At 39.5% G+C, this 23,769-nt stretch overlaps 2 protein-coding genes across 5 annotated transcripts in view; both read left to right on the top strand.

Moving 5' to 3' along the window:
* Nucleotides 1-23,769, top strand: part of LOC131665082 (importin subunit beta-1) — a 534,754-nt gene that overhangs the window by 423,208 nt on the left and 87,777 nt on the right. For 3 of the 4 annotated variants that reach the window (XM_058936708.1, XM_058936715.1, XM_058936699.1), the window contains one exon: nucleotides 21,398-23,259. In XM_058936708.1, coding sequence (XP_058792691.1) covers nucleotides 21,398-23,259 — 1,862 coding nt within the window. Of the gene's footprint in view, nucleotides 1-21,397; nucleotides 23,264-23,769 lie in introns of those variants that run through there. The other variant, XM_058936689.1, reaches the window with a different exon arrangement.
* LOC131665099 (uncharacterized) lies at nucleotides 1,008-2,290 on the top strand. The gene is made up of 2 exons (XM_058936730.1): nucleotides 1,008-1,866; nucleotides 1,950-2,290. The coding sequence occupies exons 1-2, from the start codon at nucleotides 1,150-1,152 to the stop codon at nucleotides 1,959-1,961; spliced, it is 729 nt and encodes a 242-aa protein (XP_058792713.1). The 5' UTR covers nucleotides 1,008-1,149; the 3' UTR covers nucleotides 1,962-2,290.

Here is a 23,769-nt window from a genome sequence, read left to right on the forward strand (position 1 = left end):
GACAGAAAACCTCCAGCTGTTTCGCACGCAGCTCAGGCGCATTGATGCCGCGCTCGAAAAGATGGAGGCACGGACTAAGATACAGAGAAATATTAGTACGGACATAACGACTAGTATGGCTGTAATAAAGGAGGCGGTGGAGATTGCATGGAGTGAATGCGACCGCCTAAATCCCCTCCTGGAGTCCGTAAACGACAGGAGGACAGAAAGACAGAAAAGAAAGAGGGAGGACACGGGGGCCAGCCCTGAGCAAGCCGTGGCCTATCAAAGGGTTGCGGACGAGTCAGGCTGGACCACGGTGAACTCCGCGAACAGAAAAAAGAGGAAGTCTAAACAGAAGACTAATGACCAAACGACGGAGACGACTTCCCTCAAACAGAAGACGCAACAGACTACCCCTGTGGTGGCGCTGGGCGCGCGGAGGGAGAGGCCACTAGCTTCGACATCCGCAGCGGCGACGCCTATCCACGGGAACAAACGGCCCGAGCTGGACAAGAACCGGCCCAGTGCGGGTGGTTCCCGCCGGAAGGGGGGGACCAACGTTATACTGGTACGGCCAAACGACGGACGAACGTACGCGGATACCCTGCGCAGACTAAAGACGGAGATTAATCCCGAGGGCTCTAAAGTGAATATCTCGGGATATCGGAAGACTAAGGACGGAGGACTCCTCATGCGCTTTCGCTGTAACGCAGACGCAAGACGGAAGTTCCAGGAGAAACTCCAGGTTACTCTTGGAAATGAGGGTAATGTACGAGACATGACACACGGACAGACACTAGAGATACTAGACCTCGACTGTGTTACAGACACGAATGATGTACAGAACGCATTGAAACGAGAAACAGGACAAGATGCGGACTTTAAGATCCACATTTTCGGACCGAATAAACACGACGTTTGTATGGCAGTGTTCGAAGCAGACAGAGACACGGCCCACAAACTGCTCAAGAAGGGCAGAATTAAGATCGGCTGGGTCAACTGTCGGCTGAGAGAAAGATTGACGGTCCCGAGGTGCTACCGGTGCCTCGGATACGGACATAGACGAACGGACTGCACAGGACCTGACAGAGGACAGTGCTGTTGGAGGTGCGGGGGGACCGGCCATGTCGGGAGAGCCTGCCCCACCAAACAGCCGACGTGCTTCCTATGTTCCGAGGCGCGTGCAACGGAGAGGGCGCACGTCCCGGGAACGGGAGCGTGCGCGGCCTACCGGGCAGCGCTGGAGGAGTGCCGGAAGCAGACACGACAATGACAGGAATCTTACAAGGAAACCTGCGTAGGTGCGAGGCAGCCCAGCTGCTTATATCACAGACAGCGAAGGAACGAAACGTAGACATACTGATACTGAGCGAGCAACTGTGGGACTTACGAGAACAGGACGGCTGGTTCTCGAATACCCTCGGTACGTCGGCCATATGGGTCAAAGGCAAACCGGCTAGGAGAATACAAGCGTCTGGCAGGGGGGAAGATTACGCGTGGGTGAGGGTAGATTCCGTCACCTACGTTAGCGTATATTTGACCCCAAACTGCACGATGGCAGTGTACGAGGAAAAAGTCGGTAAGCTGGAAGACGCCCTCACAGGTCTCCCGGGTGACTTTGTCGTCGCGGGAGACATGAACGCGAGAGCGGTCGAGTGGGGTATGACAACGACGGACAAACGAGGAAGACTGCTTCTGGAAATGGCCGCAAGGCTTGATCTGGTAGTGGTCAACCAAGGGACGACAACGACCTATAGACGACCGGGCTTCGGATACTCAATACCCGATGTGACGATGACGTCAGACAGGATCTCGTCGCGGATAAGAGGATGGCGGGTGACCGAGGACTATACAGCCAGCGATCATCAGCACATCGTCTTTGAGGTGACAAATCAATCGACGAACATACGAAACGGACAAACTAGAGACAGGACTTCAACGTATTGGAACTTACGACGACAAGATAGAGAGCTGTTTGACAAACTGCTAAGGGAGGCACCGTTACCCGCCGAGTCTGTCCCGGCAGAGCTTGGTCTGCGGGAGCGTGCCGAATGGATAACGGACAAGACAACGGAACTGATAACGGAACTGTGCGACGCCACGATGACTCGACGCAAGGGCCGAACACACAAACGAGCAATGTACTGGTGGACGGACGAGATTGGCCTCCTCCGTGGGGAATGCATTGCCTGCCGCCGGAGGATGAACCGCGCACGGAAAAAGAGCAGACCAGACGCGGACGAACTATCGACAGCGTACAAGATGGCACGTAAGAGACTGACCACTAAAATAAAGGACAGTAAAAACCGATGCGCTAGACAGTTGTGTGAAGAAGTGGAGCGGGACCCCTGGGGACTTGGCTACAAGATTGTGACCAAGAAATTGGGGGCCCTTGGCCCTTCTGAACCAAAAGACAAAGACACCATGAAAGCAATAGTAGATGGACTTTTCCCAAACCAACCAGAGACGGAAGAAATGACGAACGAACAAGAGACGACAGTGCCAGAGTTTGTCGGGGCAGAGCTTATTAAGGCTGTGTCCACGATCAAGCCTGGTAAGACACCCGGACCAGACGGTATACCGGGAGAGATCCTCCAGCAGATCGTGAGCGTACGTCCAGGACTCCTCCTGGATAAGTATAACGCGGTCTTACGTGCGGGCATCTTTCCCAGACGATGGAAGACTGCTAGACTGGTTCTCCTGCATAAAGGAAAAGGAGAGCCGAATAGTCCGTCTTCCTATAGACCCCTGAGTCTTCTAGACACAGCGGGTAAACTTTACGAAGCGTTATTGAAACCAAGACTGACGAACGCGGTAACTGCAAACGGAGGACTTGCAGGAAACCAGTACGGATTCAGACGGGGCTGCTCAACTATAGGGGCGATTCGACAAGTGACCGACGCCTTTCGGCGGACGAGGCTCGTGTGCTACGGAGCGAGGCCAATAGTACTTCTCGCGACTCTTGATGTCAGGAATGCCTTCAACTCCGCTCGGTGGGGGGATATTCTGGAGGCCCTACAAACTTTCAGGGTTCCCGAATACCTGATGCGGGTGATGAGGGAGTACCTACACGACAGATGGATTCGATACGAGACGACCGACAGAACAGTGACCAGACGAATCACAGCAGGAGTCGCCCAAGGCTCAATCCTTGGACCCGACTTCTGGAACATACTGTACGACGCACTACTAAGACTACCGATGCCACCGGGGGTGGAGCTGGTTGCCTACGCCGATGATGTGGCTGTGGTGATAATAGCCCGTACCCCGGAGCTGGCGCAAATGCTTCTGAACCGCGCGATGTTACGAATCAATAGATGGATGACTGAACGCGGACTTAGCCTTGCCCTGGCCAAGACAGAACTCATCCTTCTGACGGGAAGCAGGATTAATACCCTGATTCCCATGACAGTCGGAGAGGTATCGCTGCGGACCAGTGGGGCGGTCGAGTATCTGGGGGTGACCCTAGATACGAAGATGACCTTCTGGCCGCACATACAACAGACAGCGAGGAAGGCGGCAGAGAGGACTTCCGCTCTCAGTCGTCTTATGGCAAATACATTTGGACCGAGACAATGGAAGAGACGACTACTGATGACAACGACCCACTCGATCATGCTCTACGGGGCGGAGGTGTGGGCCGACGCGTTGGGGGTCAAGAAATACTGCAAACGACTGACAAACGTACAAAGACAGGGAGCACTGAGGATAGCCTGCGCCAACAGGACAGTCTCGGCTGAGGCTGTCCTGGTGGTGGCGGGGGTTATCCCGATAAACATGCTCGCCAGAGAGCGGAAACGCGTGTACGAACGAAACAGCGACATGACCAGAACGGAAGCTGCCCAGGACGAAAGAACTAGGACGATGACGGACTGGAACAAACAATGGAGGATGAGCACGAACGGAGCATGGACTAGACGACTCATTGACGACCTGAGACCGTGGACGGAGAGGCAATTTGGGGAAGTGAATTTTTACCTGACCCAGTTTCTTACCGGCCACGGGTACTTCAGGAAATATCTGTTTGACAGAAACAAAGTTAACAGCGCCGACTGTAAATACTGTGGATACAAATGTGATGACGCAGAGCATACATTTTTCAAATGCTCACACTGGAACGACGAAAGGCAAAGACTGGAGACGACGCTTGGAAACATCACGCCCAACAACATTGTGGCAAAGATGCTACAAGACAAAGACTACTGGACGGTAACGGCAACGTACGTTGAGACTATCCTACGAGGGAAAAAGGCGGACGGTTGCCTGGAAGTCGAGTGTTAGACGAGAAGAATGCGGGAGTAAATGGTATGAACAAATGGATGAATGTGAATAAACGGACGTAACGAAACGATACAGGACCCGTGGACAACGAGAGGACTTGACGCGGTTCTCCAGCGGGAAGTAATGCTTACGCGGTTCCCCGCTGGAGAATGGTGTAGGTGGACTTTACTACTCTTCCCCGGATGGTTTACCCTCCGGTTGAAGAGAAGCGGGATTTGGGCGGTCAGCTGGTCTTCGACGACCCGGAGGCTCCTTGCGTTCGATTGATAGATCGCTTGAAACAGCCCGGTCTGAGAGGATCAGCGAGTCACGTCACACGGCGGGTGGGAGAGTGTAGGTGGGTAGCTTCGGTGAACTGCCGTCACACTCCAACCGTTATGGTCCATGAGGATTTATCCTGTTTTTTTACCACCATAAAAAAAAAAAAAAAAAAAAAAAAAAAAAATATGATCACAGTTATTGCCAACGATGTGGGTTTATTAATTCTATTAATACCGCAATGTGACGGCTGCGATATATATTTTTATAAACAAATAAAAAAAGAACATATTATATTTTCAATTCGAAATTTCAAAAGTATATTTTATTTGCTCATGGGTTTGCAGGGTGCGATTCGACAAGTGCAATATTCGGTAAAGGGAAAAAAGTATTATCACAATCTTACAAAAAAATAAAGATTTACAGAAATCAATATGTATCTTTTACAAACTAGATCAACATATTGATGATTTGTACAAAGTTGCTGAAAAACTGATTATGAAACTATATAGTCTATATAACGAAAGCTAATCTTTACAAAAATTTAGATATAACAGCTTTACCACCGCTGCAGTGGCAGCGAAAAAAGAATTTTCCTTAAAATTGTTACCACCTACAGTTGCAGTATTGAAAAAACACACTAAACAGGTAATTACCAGATGCAAGTTTGGCTTGGTTTCGAATTAAACCTAGAATCTTGGGGGTGGAAGAGAACAAGTAATATGATGGTATCCATAATGAACCCAGAACCAGAAGCACACAAGGAGTTGATAGAAGTAGTAAGTAACATTATACATAGTTAAATGTAAAAATAGCATAATTTTGATTTGGTCATGAAATTCTATTGGGAGTACAAATAGAAAACCGCCGTTTTCCCATAGGTGGCGTCAGTATTGCACGTCGGTAAAAAATTGTTAACAGGAACGTTACATAGCCAGCTGAGGCATTTGTCAACAACTCTTCATCACCTCGCTTGTCTATTTTTACTGTGCTTTGTTTTGTTCGTGCGCAAAAATGGCAAAATTCGAGCCGAACAGGAGACATTTGCAGGAAGTGTTGCTTTTTGCATTTCATTCGGGAAAAAATGCAGCTGAGGCGCGTCGAATGATTGTAGAAACTTATGGTAACAGCTGTATTAGTGAAAGAACGTGTCCGGAATGATTCCAAAAGTTTAGAAATGGCGAGTATGACGTAGATGATAAGGATCGTCCCGGACCCGTAAAAAAGTTCCAGGATGCGAAATTGGAGGCTTTGCTGGATGAAGATTCTTGCAGAACGCAACAGGAACTTGCGGATTTATTGGGCGTAACTCAGCAAGCCGTTTCCCATCGCTTGAAATGCTTAGGAATGATCCAGAAAGTGGGATGTTGGGTGCCGTACGAGCTGAAGCCGAGGGACATCGAACGGCGTCTTGTCACGTGCGAACAACTCCTCTAACGGCAAAAAAGGAAGGGTTTTTTGCATCGCATTGTGACCGGCGATAAAAAGTGGATACACTATGATAACCCAAAGCGGAGAAAATCGTGGGGTCTTCCCGGCCATGCATCAACTTCGACAGCGAAACCAAACATTCATGGCTCGAAGCTGATGCTGTGTATTTGGTGGCACCAGCTTGGCGTAATTTACTATGAACTCCTGCAACCACGCGAAACCATCACAGGAGTCCTCTATCGGACGCAGTTGATTCGTTTGAGTCGAGCGTTAAAGGAAAAATGCCCAAAGTACGCGGAAAGGCACGACAAGGTCATATTTCTGCATGACAACGCTCGGCCACATGTTTCCAAGGTCGTGAAAACATACCTGGAAACTATGAAATGGGACATCCTATCGCACCCGCCGTACTCTCCTGACATCGCCCCTTCTGATTTCTACTTGTTCCGATTGATGTCGCATGACCTGGCCGAACAGCACTTTCGTTCTTACGAAGAAACCAAAAATTGGATCGATTCGTGGATCGCGTCAAAAGACGAATAGTTTTTTCGAAGAGGAATTCAGAAGCTGCCAGAAAGATGGGAAAAAGTTGTGACTAAGGATGGAAATTATTTTGAAGAATGAGATTGTAACGAGTTTTTTACAATAAAACCTCAAATTATTATAAAAAACGGCGATTTTCTATTTGTACTCCCAATATATCCAATTTTTATCATGAAACTACAATATAAATTAAAATTTGTATGTATGTCTTATTATTGAATTGCTGGAGGTAAAATAATTTACTTCATTTACAGATTTTCTGTGGATGTATAATAAAACGAATTGTAGTACTTCTCGTTGCTCATGCAAAAAAACTGGAATAAAATGTAGCTACAGATGTAAAAACTGTAATGATGAACTTTTTGAAAATGCTTCAATTGCAAGTGATATTGCACTAGAGAACAAAGGTGAAGAGCAAGGGGAAGATCCTGAATTCGAAGAAGTCAATGAATATTCATATAATAATGAAGAAGATAATTTGCAAGAAGAAAATCTTATTCCTGAGTGAGGAACTGAAGATTAAACGAATTATATTGTATGTTTCCAGAACAGAATGAATTTTTGTTTGTTTGCATTCTCCATTGTTTTCAGAATTATAATTTTATAATTATACCAACTGACTTAATGCAGCGTTTTAAGATGCGAAATCGATGCGTAATCAAATGAATATGGATAATTATAAATTTAAGATGGAAATTATTTTAAATTGGACGCTTGTCACTTCTACTCTAAAATTATTATTGTGGATGGCAAATGAATAGATTTATTATGAATGTAGAAACTTTTAATTTTCACATATGTATGTCTCTCTTCCATACTGGCCGAAATGGACTCAAATGAGGTTCAGAAGATGAATGTGTTTAATAGAGAGCTTGTACTGATTATCGTAGGATTAGATCTACGGCTTAAGCCTTTTTCCGCGATAAACTATGCTTAATCAGTCTGCTTATCAACATCTTTTCTTCTACTTCTAATTGATCCGATGGCAGTGGTGATGCTAGCTTTGTTGATAGATAAGTGGATGGATTATAATTTTTATCAAAAAAATCAGTCAATGTTGAACAGTAAAAATTGAAAGTTTTCTTCGTTGAAGTAATAAAATCTTTCTAACAAAAATATTGCGTGAAACTGTTTACCTTAAAGTACTTGAAATAAGCTTAGATATTTGGAGCTAAAAGTGACAAAACTTAATTATGTATCTACAAAATGCAAGATTCTGAATTTTAGAGTGAGCAGAAATTTAGATAATTTTTTCGAAAAGTTAATTTTAGAATATAAAATGTTACGTCCCAAGCTAGAGCAGACACTATCGTTGAGGTATTGCTGAGCGACCGCTTGTGCGAGAGACCTCATTTCAAACTTATGCACACAAAAATGCTGCATTAGGTAAATTTGTTGTTCTTGCAGTAGAGTAGTTTGAGCATAGACTCGCGAAAGCAAAGGAGACAAGGAGACGTCGCATGAAAAAGGAAATGATATCTTACAGTTGATTTGACAGAGTGAAGAGCTAAGTAATTAGCCTACTGGCCGGTGACGTTAATTATCGTCTCAATGAACGACCTACCTCGGTTTTTGTTAATAAGCTATTGGGAATACGGAAAAATTTTAGAAGCTACTTCTTGAACATAAAAAAAGAGCAGATACGGAGATCAGGTCAAAGATAGCGGGTATACATTGCGAGCAGATTTCTTTGTGACTAACAAGTCACGTTTGTAAGTAAAAATAAGCGAAGACAAATAATAGTGAAAGAAAAGAAAACCTTCTAAATTCGAAATGCTAGCCTACACCTATTGAATTTTTCAGTGTTCATTTACGCTTTATTAACTTTCGCTTAATTAGTACAATGAGGAGTATCAAATAATATCTCCGCAATTCTCATGAGGGCCTAATGCTTATTGCGAGTTTCTAGTTTAGTATCTTCGGTTTAATTAGTTAATTCAAAATTGTTAATAGTTATAAATGCTGAGTCTACATACTCAGACATACGCCTATACTTCATAGAATTTTATTTAATATTTTATTCGTTTTATCTACGCATTATCTTTTATTTAACCCTTTGCGGCACACATTTTTGAAACAATAATATAAATATGAAAACTGTTACGCGGTAGGTTTTTGGGGTCACTGATTACGAATCGATAATTTGATATAGTTATACATTCATTAACATATTAGAAGGATAAAATATTAAAAAACCCCGTGAGCAACGATTTATTAGAGCCCTTCATACATGAAAATCTCATTTCAAAAAGGTGGTAAGTATACTTACCACTATGCCGCAAAGGGTTAATAGAAGGGCTCATTTATCAATTAACATATTTTCCATTATTTATTTCTCCTTTACCTTGAATTTCCTTTTCTATAAATTTCGTACCTACAACAATTTGAATAAGTCGAAGAAAGGAGGTACAAAAGCGCTAGGGTAAATATCAAAATCGATCTAATTCGATAATGTACAATTAAGGTAAACCATTATCTAACCCTATTCAGAGTAGCTGAGTCTGTCAGAATTTGATGTCGAGAAAATAAACGTCAATTCTGTTCATTCTGCAAGATTAATAAAGTATCGTATTCAAATAGTTACGGTAAAATTTGATCGACTTGCAACTTCGTCTTACAATCCTAGAGTAGCACTTCTCTAGTTTTTAATTATTTAATAATTAAAAGTTTAACTGTGCCTCGCGTCCAAAATTAAGTATAGCTTATTTGAGTCGCTCTTCCAATTTTATTGTTGATTGCTTGTTCGACTCAGATCTACTCATGTAGATCCTGGTTTTAACCACAATCATTTATTTTTACCTGAAAAATATAGCAATGCGATAATATATTATTGAAAAGTCACCACGTTATAAGGGCTATGCGTGTGACTTAATTCTTTCTCTTGTTTTCGAACAACGGTGTGGGATGTGTTGAGCCTACCTTGTATTATATACATTCTAATAATTCTTTTATTAAAAGTCATATTGAAACTACACCTTTAATGCCCAAAATGTGCATTCAACGGGATAACGACAAGATATAGTATCACCCCGAATTTTCTACTTCATTATACTCTATATATGTATATTGTGACGGTAAACGTCTTATTAGCGCTAACAGCCCAACCATGCGGCTGCCTGCGAGGGCAGCACCTACCGGTTGAGGCAAAGGTAATGAGGGAATTCGGCACGAGACGGGACGGAACGCGCGCGAATCCGAAAATGAACCAGTCGAGGATTAGCTATCGATACCTCCAGCCACAATTAACAAGAACGAGTGTTCCCGAGTTTTATTGAAGTGCCGAGACGAGTTGATAAGGAGCGACAGGAGCTGTGCCTTTGTCTGACTGAGACGAGTGCGTGCAAGTGTGCGTAAGTGCGGGGTTTCGCCATCGAGGGCGAAAGCGAAAGCGTGAACCGCTTGGTCACAGACGCGGGCTTCCCCGAGACTTAGTCACAAACTTTTTCTTTCGTTCTCCGTGCGACTGCTAATAAGGTAAGCTGGCCAGCTTAATTTCGCGATTGCTATAATTGCTAATAACTAATCTCTCGTACTCCATAAAAAGCGTGCATATATTAACCCGGCAAACAAAGAGCGGCGAGCGATCCGACACTGCATGTTATTGTCGCGTGCGCGCTTTGTAAACATAAACACGCGGGCCGAACACATTGTAGAAATAAGAGATAATAAACGATCTCGTATGTGATCTTGACTGTAATTTTGATGTTATTATTTCACGACAGTAGAATGTTGGTTGACTGACACCCGTTCCCTCCTGCTCTCCGATTTTCGAATTTGAACGTGTAGATAATCCCGTGCGCTCTTCGATACGATCGCTCGCATAAATTAAATAAACGGATAGCTACCCCGTGATAATATCAAAAATTTTTATAATATTAAAATTGGTAGGAATATTTTCATTAAAACTAGTTATACCAGCTTTTGAACTGTACCTATTTTTACCAATACTAGTCAAAATGACTGGTTGACAATTATCATGATGTGTTATTCCTGAATTTTAGATTTGGCACTCTTGATGATTTAGGCGCTTAGAATAGTCACCTGCTTTAATAAGGTAAATATAATTACGTAGTTATTTTAAAACCTGACATCGCATAAGCTGCTGACGGCTATAAAACAAAAAAAAGACATAACACAAACAGATCTGAGTTTCAGTTATTTATAAGAGCCAGATTCCATACTGTATACATATACATATACCGATTACATACTGGTCTATACCAGGAGTCGTCAAACTGTGGTACATTACAATTTTTTTAGTGGTGCCATTTTTACATACCGGTATTGGTTTTCATAGCGATATGTTTTTAAGACGGTACATATATTTTTGAGTTATCCAATTTGGAAGGTATTATACTGAAAATATAAATAATTCTATATATCTAAATAAATAACAAGGGCCGCGTCGGTGTGCAAAGTAAAAATTGCCGCTCTAATAAGCAAGATACATTTTTTGGCGGAACATCTCCAAGGCAAAAGAAAATACAACTTATTTTGCCCCACAAGATGAACCGTCGAGCAAAAAAAGGTGGATCTTGGTCTAATTCATTGCCCCATGCCATCTATGTAACATGCACACTTTGAACACCCGCTTAGCGTGGCCCTGTAAATATCTGACAATTGACGAAAATAATGTTTCAATTATTTTTCTTACCTGAATGCCCAATGTACAAATGCAAAATAATTTTGGAGTAATCAAACGTAATAATATATACACAACCACTGCAGATGAACGTAAACAAATGGCTAAATAATTTTTATATGATGCTATAACGAGCCGCATTCTCGTTATGTCTCTCTCTCCCTGCAGCCAGTTTTATTTACTCGTATTGATCATATTTATATCTTACCATGCATTATAATAATTTGTAATTTGTAGCGCAGTTGTAATGTCAGCGAACAAGGTAAGAGTCGAGCTCTACGATCTATACTATCGATAGTCCTTAGCGCGGATGTCGCGGAGAGACCGCGATCGCGAAGGGGAGAGAGAAAGAGAGCGCGTAATGAGCAGTTGGCATGCGAGCAGAGACAAGTGTGGACGCTAGCATAGTTTGACAGCAACATCTTCTCTTTTGCGTTACGAGAGACTACGAAGGAGTAAGCGAACACGCAGTGGCGATTATACGAGTCCGAAGATCGCCAGTGATAAGCGAAGACACGTAGTTGACGCTGACAGGAATTCCGTCAGCTATAAGGCTAAGAAGCGAGAACGCCCGCGTGAGTGTAGGCCAGGAGTAAGCGTGGTCGTGATCTATTGTACGTGCGTTTCTGCCGTTCTGATAACCGACGACAACTACTCGATTCTTCTCTCTCTCTTTGGCTCTCTCTCTCCTATGGCTTGCCAACCGCATTCGTTGCTCTAGCCTTTCGCCCGACCTACGCACCCTGTCATTTTGCTCGGCATTGCGTCTTGCCTCGAGCCGCTTTAAGCAAATCCGTTGTCCGATCTTGCTCGGTCGCTGACAAGATCGACGCGTTGCGTTTTGTTGTCGCCTTGTTCGCTGCCGCTCACATTTCGTCAACACGCGTGCTTGCATGTACTCGCGAGTGCCTAAATACACGATTCATTTCTACTAAAATCCGCAGTGTCTTATTCCGATACACCTGCCTTATTGCATAACTACTTCGCAGCGAGACTCTTTAGGTTGTCTCTCGCCAAGTGACCTGTAGCTCACGACACTCTCCGCGGGCCGAATTTCTACGTAAGGAAGGAGGCAAGCTAATGCAGCTGGACCCAAGCACTGTTCGCGCTGGCGTACAGGGTCGCCTTGGATAGTGCACTTCGCTTTATTAAAATATTAATCCACGAGAATTATTTATTTATATAGCTGATTTAGCCCGAAATGCGTAGTATCAACTGACATCAAAATCATAAAAATTTTTATGTTTATTTGCACGCGCTCCTTTGTTATTGACATTAGTTATTTTGATTGGTTTTGGTATAAATAGGTATAGCACAGAATTATTTTTTCTTGCAAATAAAACTATTTATAAAATGTATTGCTACAGAAAACGTGGAAAAGTCATTATATTAGATCAAGTAAAAATATATTTTTAATATGTGAGAAAATATTTTTAATAGTGAGAAAATTGAAACCAGTAAAATTGACTGGTCTGATAAATCTAGTGTTGATTACATAGATAATTATTAAAAATACTTGTTTATCTCAATTCTTTTTAATTTAATGCAGTTTTTTGTTAAAAAGATGTATTTTAAATGCACATTGGAATGATAAACTAAAATAAAATATTAAGACTTCTTTGAATGCAATTTATACTTCTATCGATTATTAAAATTTAATTTTCAAAATTCTTTTCTTGGAAACTAAATACATCATAAAAAATTATATGAACAGTTTAGGAATGATATTATACACAGATGATGGTTTTCAAGGTTTTCTTCTTAAAAAAATTAATAAATGAAGATAAAACTTGTAAAATATTTTATATTTATACGCAAAGCTTGATGAACTCTTATTACTAATATAATAATTCGTAGTTCACATACTTTTTGCCATCATCTTTATGAAAATAAGTATCGATCATTATTTTGAAATACTTTTTATGATATTAATTGATTTGTGTGAGAGAGACTTGTGCGTATCTAACTAATTTAACTTTATAAAGAAAAAAATTTTCTCTTTAAGGAAGTATTCCGCAAATGCCCTTGCAAGCGTTTTTTTTTTTCATATTTTAAATAAGAGTAAAAAGGATGAACTTTATTTAAAAAAAGATGGAGACGTAGGACGAACGGAATATAACTTCGTTTAAAAAAAAAATCTATGATGTAGGTTAAAAAACCAACAGTAAACTACACATATAAGGTTCCCTCGGCGGACAAAGACATCCTGATATTTAGACAGTTTATCTTAATTTGATAGATGAGAACTCAGCTTCAATTTTCATAAATATTGCTATCTAATTTTCGCATACGGAATTACTTATTTTATCTTTAACACGGATGATACGAATGGGGGTCAATAAGTCTTTACAAAAAGAAGGAAAAAAAAGTTTTGCGTATGTAATTTTTTTTTTATTTTTCAACATAATCTCCTTAAAGCTTGACCTTCAAGGTCATTTCAAAGTCAACTTTTTTCTCAAATGGGAACTCCTATTTTTTATTTTAGAAATGGAAATAGCGGAACTTGGAAAACTATTCTTGGGATTTTCAGGGTCATTTAAAACTAATCTGCTATCAGAATTTCGATATAAAAAATGGCAGCCGTGAAGAGCTGATTTCATCAAAAAATGCTCAAATCATTTTGAAAATTCATTCTCCAGAATTTTTGTGGTCGCTGAAAACGAATAAACTATTGGACTTTGGAAATGAGTGGAATATCAGATAATAGATTTCTTTTCTGCAACCTCAAATTTTCAGTAAAATAAAATGGTTAAGTTTCTTATTGTACTTAGTTATTGTACTTACTCTTAATTTCCAATAAAAAATGGCTTATGTTCGTTTTAGCGAACGAGAGCAGACATCTTTTTTTTTTTTTATTTAACGTCACTCTATTTATGCTCCATCAGTGCAAATCAGCAACGGAGACTTACAATGTGTTGTGAGAACAAAGCACATGAAACTTTTTTTCAGTGGTGCTTGTATCAATCAGCAGGGACTGGGAAGCGAACCCGGGCCTACCAGGTGCGAGTCCGTCGCCCTACCGACCGAGCCATTGCAGGCCTCAGAGCGGACATCTATTCTGATGATGCGCGGATGGGGTGATAGGGAAAGATCTCTAAATCAAGTACGACAGTTTTTCAATGAAATTTTTCGCATAAATGCTACACCCATTTCTACGATGACTATATTAAGTTTAAGAAGAAAATTCACTATCACAGGGAGTGTTAAAGATCTACCTAGAACAGGTAGGCCGCGATCAGCAACCAACGAACAAACGCAACTTGATATTGGACTTTCTTTTCTGGAAGATCCCCATCTTTCTACTCGTCGAGCAGGATTGCAGCATGGCGTAAGTCATATGGCTATGCAAAAAACTTTAAAATCAATACCTTTTCATCCATATAAAATGCACTTAGTGCAACAATTAAATGAAAACGATCCTGATCGGAGTCTGGAATTTGGCGAAGAAATGATGATGAATATTGATAATAATAATTGTTTTCTTTATAATATTGTTTTTTTGAATGAAGCTACTTTTGAATTAAATGGACATGACAACAGACATAATTTTCGTTACTATTCTGACGTTAACCTTCATTGGATGACGGAAACACATACGTAATATCCTCAAAAACTAAATGTTTCGGCCGGTATTTTAAATAATAGATTAATTGGTCTTTTTTTTTATGGCAATCTAAATGCTGCAAGTTATGAGACAATGTTACGAAATGAAATATTACCAGAAATTAGACGAATGTCAGGTGAAAAGTTTGAGAACATTTGGTTTCAACTAGATGGCGCTCCTGCCCGTTTTGGAAGAGACGTTGTAAGATTCTTGAATGAAACATTTCCTAATAGATGGACAAATTAGGTGGCCACCGCGTTCACCAGATTTAGCTCCACTCAATTATATTTTTTGGAATATTTGAAAAAAAGAGCTTACAGAACTCAACCAAGAATCTTAGAAGAATTGAGGCAGAGAATTATTCAAGCAACAACACTTATTGATGCTAAAATAATAAGGAAGGCGATGGATCACTTTTATGATAGGATAGCTTCCTGCCAAGTAGCTGAAGATAATGTTTTCGAACATATGCTCTAATGAGAATGCACTATTTTAACATGAGAGGCAAGGGGACACGTCATTAAATAATGATGAATTATTATTATTGAAATAATGAAATATTTTGCTATTCATCTATTTGTACTCATCTATTATATCTATACGAGGTGTGATCAAAAAGTAAGGTGAATTTTGAAATTTAGCGGGCTACGTCCGTTCGATCTTCGACTTTTTTATTTGGTTATGTAGGTACACTCGTCTAGAACATACTTCCAAATTTCAGTTTTGTAGTATGTTTGGTTTGTTTGTGAGAGGCATCAAGGTTAGAAGTGTTTTGCGTGCTCCACGATTTGCTGCTGTCTAAAAACATGGATCAAAGAGTTTGCATTAAATTTTGTGTGAAAAATGGAATCAAATGTTCCAAAACACTTGAAATGCTGAAAGTGACATACGGTGAGTCTACTTTAAGCCAAAAAAATGTTTACAAGTGGTATAAACTCTTCCAAGAAGGCCGAGAAGAAACCGACGACGAACCTCGTTCTGGACGCCCCAGCACATCAACAACTGATGAGAATGTTGAAGAAGTGAAGAAAATAGTGTTGGGAAATCGTCAAATTACCATTAGAGAAATTGCTGATGATATTGGCATCTCATTTGGTTCGTGCGAATCAATTTTGACGAGTGTTTTAGACATGAGACGTGTATCAGCGAAGTTTGTTCCGAAATTGCTCAATTTCGACCAAAAGAAACGTCGCATGAGCATCGCCCAAGAGCTACTGAATGACGTCAACGATGATCCAGATTTACTCAACAGGGTTATAACAGGTGACGAAACATGGGTATACGGTTATGACGTCGAGACTAAGACTCAATCGTCCCAGTGGAGGCATTCTGGATCACCAAAACCAAAAAAAGCACGCCAAGTTCGATCAAATGTAAAGGTTTTGCTTACAGTTTTCTTTGACTGCAGGAGCGTGGTGCATCATGAGTTCTTGCCACAGGGTAGAACAGTAAATAAGGAATATTACCTGCAAGTTATGCGCAATTTGCACGAAGCAATCCGCCAGAAACGTCCGAATTTGTGGAAAAATAAAAATTGGCTTTTGCACCATGATAACGCCCCTGCTCACACATCGTTGCTTGTGCACGAATTTTTGGCTAAAACCAACACAGTAACGATGCCACAGGCACCGTATTCCCCAAATCTGGCCCCCTGTGACTTCTTCTTGTTCCCAAAACTAAAGAGGCCCATGAAAGGACGGCGTTTTGCCACGATTGAGGAGATAAAGACGGCATCGAAGGATGAACTAAACAAGATCACAAAAAATGATTTTTTGAAATGCTTTGAGGATTGGAAAAAGCGTTGGCACAAGTGCATTATATCCGAGGGGGATTACTTTGAAGGAGATAAAATAAAAATTGATGAATAAATAAATATTTTTTGAGAAAAATAAAAATTCACCTTACTTTTTGATCACAACTCGTACATCTATTGTATCTACTCATCTATTGTATCTACTACTATTCTATTGTATCATCTAATGCTTTTGAAGAATAAAATTGCGAAAATAATGATGTTACATTTTTATTTATTTCATCCTTATTTTTATCATAAGACATTATTTTTTTTAATTTATATTACGTGTATTAAAATATTTATTATTTCTTAGAACTTGTTGTTTAAACGTAGAATATTCTTTTTTTTTTTAATTTTTAATATCGTTCTTCCGTTTATTTAACCCATTAACGTCCAAAATGTCAAAATTTCTTGCACGTTTTCAAAGTGATTTTTTCCTATGTAATTGGCGTTGAAAATTTCAGAATCCGTTGCCAGAATCATGATAAAACTCACAGGAAAAGAGATATGCTCGATTGAAACATAAAAAACACCTAAATTTTCGAAAAAAAAATTTTTAGGATTTTTTTTCGAAGTGTTACGGTGAAGATATCACCTTGCGACCGTAATCAAAGGTGATCATGGGATTTGAAGTTTAACAGGGAATTTTTTTGTTTACCTTGAACCATCGCTTCTTTACAAAATGGCGGAAAAAACGAATTTTTTTTTTTCAATCTTCATCAACTTTTTTCTCAAAATCTATGGTCTTTAGAAAAAAATTCATAAAAACAAAAATGCCTTAGAATCGCTCGAGGAACATTCTCAAATTTTTTCAGAATTTTTTGAGAAAATTTTTGATTTTTCGGGAAACTTGGGAAATGGAATTTTCAAAAATGTCTCCAAAAATTCTGAAAAAATTTTAGGATATTTCTCGAGTGATTCTAAGACATTTTTGTTCTTATGAATTTTTTTCTAAAGTCCATAGATTTCGAGAAAAAAATTGATAAAGTGAACATAGCGGCCGAAACGAATTTTTATTTTTAATGCGTCATTACAATCAAATATGACCTTGAAATGACCTTCAGGAGTTACTTTGACCTAAGGTCAAGTTCATATCTGAACGTAAAATTATTCACTCTTTCCAGTTCTGAAATAAAAACTAGGAGTTCACATTTAAGAAAAAGTTGACCTTGAAATGACCTTGAAGATGAAGCTTAAGGTCAAATCCAAGGTCACCTATGGATTCCCCGTCGAAAGCTACAAATGAAACGATCTCTAAAATGATAAAAACCTTACACAACGTCAGACCGTCATGAAGTTTAAATGACCTTCAAATGAATTTCAAGGTCATCCTTGATCTATGACCTGTGCACATGTTTGGACGTAGAATTTCCCGCTCCTACGATTGTTGTTGTCAAAAATGGGGGTTCCCATTATAAAAAAATGTTGACCTTGAAATGACCTTGAAGGTCAAGCACAAGGTCAAATCCAAGGTCCCCATTGAATTTCTCGTTGGATTTTACTACAAGAGTGACCTTCAGTATTTATAAAAATATTGTAAGCTGGAAAATTTTTTGGGTTTATTGTTACTTTATTACAGCCTGTATAAAAGAATTCTTATTAACTATTTTTAAGAACCTTATTAAATGTAAATTTTTTCTTTATGTTTTCTCTGATTACATTCAACTTAAGTAGCCCCACTCAGATTCAAAATACGATTAACTTTTCTGTTTATTTTAGCATTTGAATGCTCCCTTAACTTTTATACGCTTATTTGGATTAGATTTTAAGCGGATATATTCAAAAATCTCAACAATATAATTATGGTACTGATAAATTCGAGGATCATTTGGTGTGGCTCAAGAGAGAAATCACACTGTGTTAGAACTTGAGTATTTAGGATTGCTGTTTGACATTTAGAAGCTTAAGCCATATATCGAAGGCATGTATTTCTTTCCATTAAAAATCATGTTGCTCAGTGGATTTAGGGGTGAAGTGGAAGTGAAAACCTTCGATATCATCAGCGATCAGTCGTACTCCAAACGTATGAAAATTGGATGGATGCATGACCACTGAAGTATTGTGGCTGTAACGTAGAAGACAGAATACTATTCAAATATAGTATTAACGAAATTTCGGACCCAGTAACTCATAAAAAGCAGTGCTGGGTACTCGTTGTTTGGGGAGAGCGTCGAGAATGTATCATGCGAGATGGCCATTATGAACTATTGTCAGAATACTTTGGTCACAGGAAGACTTATGCATATGCTTGTATAGTACGTGAGTATTTATGGCCATGTATGTGGTATGAGGTACAACACTCCGTACAGTCATACCTCAAATGCCAGAAATTCCAGGTAGATCCACGCGCGTCTAAAGGCTTGATGAGTAGTAATTATAATGTATGTCGTTGAACTCTCTCTACCTCGGAATAAAAATGGGTACAATTATCTGGTGGTTTTCCATGATTTGTTTACCAAATGAGTAAAGAACACAGACCACTGTATGTCGCTAATGACAAGACTCTATTATACCCTCGAGAAACTGATTTTGTTTTGTTAAGAGATTCCCGAGTATTTGGTTAGCGATAATGGTAAGATCTACGGCGTGGCGGAATTCTTACCATTATCACTATAACATATTGAAAAAGTATGGAATTGAGCACATGTCCATCGTACCACCAGTAAATAGATTTTTACGACTAATCCGTTGAAGATCGTGATCTCCATTTTCATGAATCACGATTATTGCGACTGAAGCACACACATGCACGAATTGTGATATGCCGTGAATACTGTGGGCAGGCTAGCACAAGAGTAAAGATATTGCTTACGTTCATAAATTTTGATCTGTCACTACAGGCGAAAAGCCTGCCTAGAGAGGTGAAGGAACAGAATTCATTCATGTGCCTGACTCCGGATGAATGGACTGGCTTGAAACGCCTGCATAGTCTGTTGGTCAAGCATATCGAGCAGACGCAGGAAAAGCAGAGGTGACACTATAATGAAAGCCACATTGACGACGAAGTAGAAATGCGTGAATTACACGCTGTATTGTCCAAAGAATTGCTATCTGACGTAGTTAAAGACCGACAAACGAATGATCTTAATTCTTTTAAAATTCAGATGGTTCCTGTTATAATATCGTTGGAGAAGATCCGAAGATTCTGACTTCTGGTGTAGCCGAACTAATAGAGAAGTATCTAGAGTAATGCTTCGACGTCGAAGTCAAATTGTCCGGTCACCACAGCGTATAGCTGCCATTTTAGTGGTACTCGCAACAGACTCTCTTATTAATGTAAATTGAATTGTTTGCGCAGAAAAGAAGGAGCGGAAAAGAAACTGTATACCTCTTTTGTGCTAGCAGAGGCGATCCCACAACAGAGCTAGACCGTATATAATAAACACTTAAACGATGGCACCATTCGCCAAAACTGCTTCTGCAACAATCGCTCGTTTACCTGGTCTTCCAAGGATTAAGGAGACGAGCAATGGTGGAGTGAATGTACATGATCGATATACTAAGCCAAGCTTATGGCACACAATGCCAATAGTACAAGATGAAGGAACGCATCCACAATTTGAATTTTACGCAGCGAGTTAAGAAATTCCAAATCTGTTTTATGGCAATCAGGCAAAAATTGAATCCATCTTTCGGTGCTTTGAGGTAGGCTGAACTATCTCTCGAGGTGCGTTTCTTCTCAGTGTAAACCGAACTACCACCCCAATCCATGGATTTCGCTCTACCCTGTAGAATATCAGAAAGCGAATATTCCCAAATCGGCGCGCAAGAAAAAGGCCGGACGGCAGTTCAATTTTACTAAAGATCCATTTTTGCTCTCTCTCTCTCTCTCTCTCTCTCTCTCTCTCTCTTTCTCTTACTCTTAGATGTAACGAACGATCCAAGAGGAGCTGGCCGAAAGAAGAAAAGAATACACGTTCGGTCCGGGAGTTCTATTTGTATCATGATGTGTTGTGTTTGGTGGTTAGGTCGTATCCAGTTGATCATAAAACTGGTTCCGTGCAGATACCGGTAAGAACCTACTTGGACGGGGCGCTCAGATAGTTCTTAGTAGCAATATCAAGAGTAGCAGTAACAGATGCAGCGTCAAACAGAGGAACCAGCATCAGCAACGGTGCATAGCAATAGTGGAGACTCATAACAGAGTGTTATGCATTTTCTCTCTCTCTATGCCGCATCTATGTAGTTTATATCTTTATAGGGCGTGATAGTTGCGTGTGTATAGTCATACAGTTTTACTAGCTTATGCGCATAACGTGTTCAATACATTATGATTGACTGTCGTTTTCAGAGTTAACGATGGAGAGCTATAGTGCAGCGTTGTCATTTCTTCGAGCACTTTGTGGAATTGCGCCTTTTGTTTATGTCGCAGACGTAGTGACGTCACTGCATCTATTTATATAGTTCCATGTAATAATAAAGCGCTCTGAAATTGAGTGTCATCGTATATTAGACCAATCTAGATCCTGATCCTTATGTTAGTATTGCATGAGAGTAGCATATATACCCGGTAAACTATGTAATCGTAGGAATATTTATGATTTCTGAAAACAATCCTTTTAATTGTTGTACGAATAGCAGAGAGTATAATCACATCGGTGTTGTTTGATTTCCTCCGTTATAAATTTTATGGTTACTATTATGCAGATTTATTTTTCAGATAAAAATCTACTTAACAATTTTTCATAATCGAATTAATAAGTAAATGTACTTAAAATAAATTCTATAGTAGTATATCATGTATTTGCAATAACTTACTAATATATGATTGTTTTCTATGAAAAAAGAGTAAAATCCCATCGTAAACATAAGACTTCTTCATTATTATATTTGAAACACTGATTAAAATATTTTTTTCTAGATAACATTGGAAGCAATGAAATCCGAGATTGATGAGGTTGCTTTACAAGGAATTGAGTTTTGGTCCAATGTGTCAGATGAAGAAGTTGACCTCTCTATGGAAGAAGGAGAAGCGTCAGAAGGAGGCCGTCCACCGTCGAAAGTTTCCCGGCATTATGCTAAAGGAGCTTTGCAATATTTAGTTCCAGTTCTTATGCGAAAACTGACCAAACAAGAAGAGTTCGACGATGAAGATGATTGGAATCCTTCAAAAGCTGCTGGAGTCTGTCTAATGTTGTTAGCTTCCTGCTGTGAAGAAGGTATCGTTCCATATGTTCTTCCATTTGTCAAAGATAATATCAAAAATCCCGATTGGCGTTATCGCGATGCAGCTTTAATGGCATTTGGGTCAATATTAGGTGGATTAGAGCCAAACACTTTAAAACCATTAGTTGAACAAGCCATGCCTACATTAATAGAATTAATGTACGATAGCAGTGTTGCAGTACGTGATACAGCAGCTTGGACTTTTGGAAGAATATGTGAAATAATTCCTGAAGCTGCTATCAATGAAACATATTTAAAACCGCTTTTAGAGTCGCTAGTAACAGGTTTGAAAGCAGAACCTCGCGTAGCGGCTAATGTTTGTTGGGCTTTTACGGGGCTTGCAGAAGCTAGTTATGAATCAGCTGAACCATCAGAAGATGGACAACCGGAAACTTATTGTATGTCTCATTATTTCGATTTCATAATACAGAGACTTTTAGAAACGACGGATCGATTAGACGGAGCTCAAGCTAATTTAAGATCTGCCGCTTACGAAGCTTTAATGGAAATGGTTAAAAATTCACCCCGCGACTGCTATGTTACTGTACAAAAAACTACCATGGTGATATTGGAACGATTGCAACAAGTTATGCAAATGGAAACGCACATTCAAAATCATTCTGATCGAGCACAGTATAATGATCTTCAATCATTATTATGTGCTACCTTACAGTCAGTGTTGAGAAAAGTTACTCCTGAAGATGCACCACAAATATCAGATGCAATAATGACTGCACTATTATCCATGTTTAATTCGAATTCGTGCAAATCAGGAGGTGTTCAAGAAGATGCTTTGATGGCTGTGTCTACATTAGTAGAAGTACTTGGAGAAGGATTTTTAAAATACATGGAAGCTTTTAAACCATTTTTGTGTTTGGGATTAAAAAATCATGCTGAATATCAAGTTTGTGGTGCAGCTGTAGGACTTACTGGAGATATATGCCGCGCTCTAAAGAATAAGATGCTCCCATATTGTGATGAAATTATGACACTATTATTAGAAAACTTGAGTGATAATAGCGTACATCGGTCAGTAAAACCACAAATACTTGCAGTTTTTGGTGATGTTGCTCTGAGCATTGGTCCGGAGTTTAAAAAATACTTGGAAATAGTACTGCAAACATTAGCTCAAGCTTCACAAGCTTATGTTGATAGATCAGACTATGACATGATTGACTATTTGAATGACCTCAGAGAGGGTGTCTTGGAAGCTTATACCGGGATAATTCAAGGGCTTCGTGGTGATAGTTCGAGTACAAGTCCAAGTGCTGATGTTTCATTAGTCGAACCAAGTGTTCCATTTATTATACAGTTTGTTACTACTATAGCTCAAGATCGTGAACACTCTGACAGTAATATTGCAGCATCCGCCGGTCTCCTCGGAGATTTAGTTATTGTATTTGGAATGAAGATCTTACCTATGATAGAAACTGATGCATTAACGGATTTATTAAATAAGGGAAGGAGATCCCGAACTAGCCGAACAAAAAACTTATCAACATGGGCCACCAAAGAAATCAGAAAAATAAAAAACTCAGCGTCATCTGTCACTAGCTGGTAATAAATAATAGATATTTCTATTTCTTTTTGCATTTTTTATATTATTTTATTTATAATAGTACAGAATTTATTACTTGTATCCATTTCATCGTTGCAGTGCTAACTGTTACCGCTTTTATCTCAAATTCTATTTACTGTATCGTGTTAGAATACTCCGTGTGAAGCATGAATAAATGTTTTTTGTCTCAATCAAAGAAAACTTAAAAATATAAATCAATTATTGGCTATTTCAATCACCTGAAAAGATCAAAACCACCGATTATTTTCAAACTCAGTACACTTATTACCTATATAATGACCTGAGTTATCAAAAAAACTTTTGCCAAATACGCAGAAAGACTTGTTCTTAGAAAATATAAATAGTAAAAAATCTAATTATTTATTTATTACGAAATAATAAATAGTTTTTTTTTCAGAAAATTGGTTATAATTAAAAATATTCAGATTATTTAAAAAAAATTTATGATCTTTAGATTCTTCAATGTATTTTATATAGAATACCGTTGT

Source organism: Phymastichus coffea, unplaced genomic scaffold (assembly GCF_024137745.1).
Source record: "Phymastichus coffea isolate CEN01 unplaced genomic scaffold, Cenicafe_Pcof_1.1 PCOF00003, whole genome shotgun sequence".
NCBI lineage: Eukaryota > Metazoa > Arthropoda > Insecta > Hymenoptera > Eulophidae > Phymastichus > Phymastichus coffea.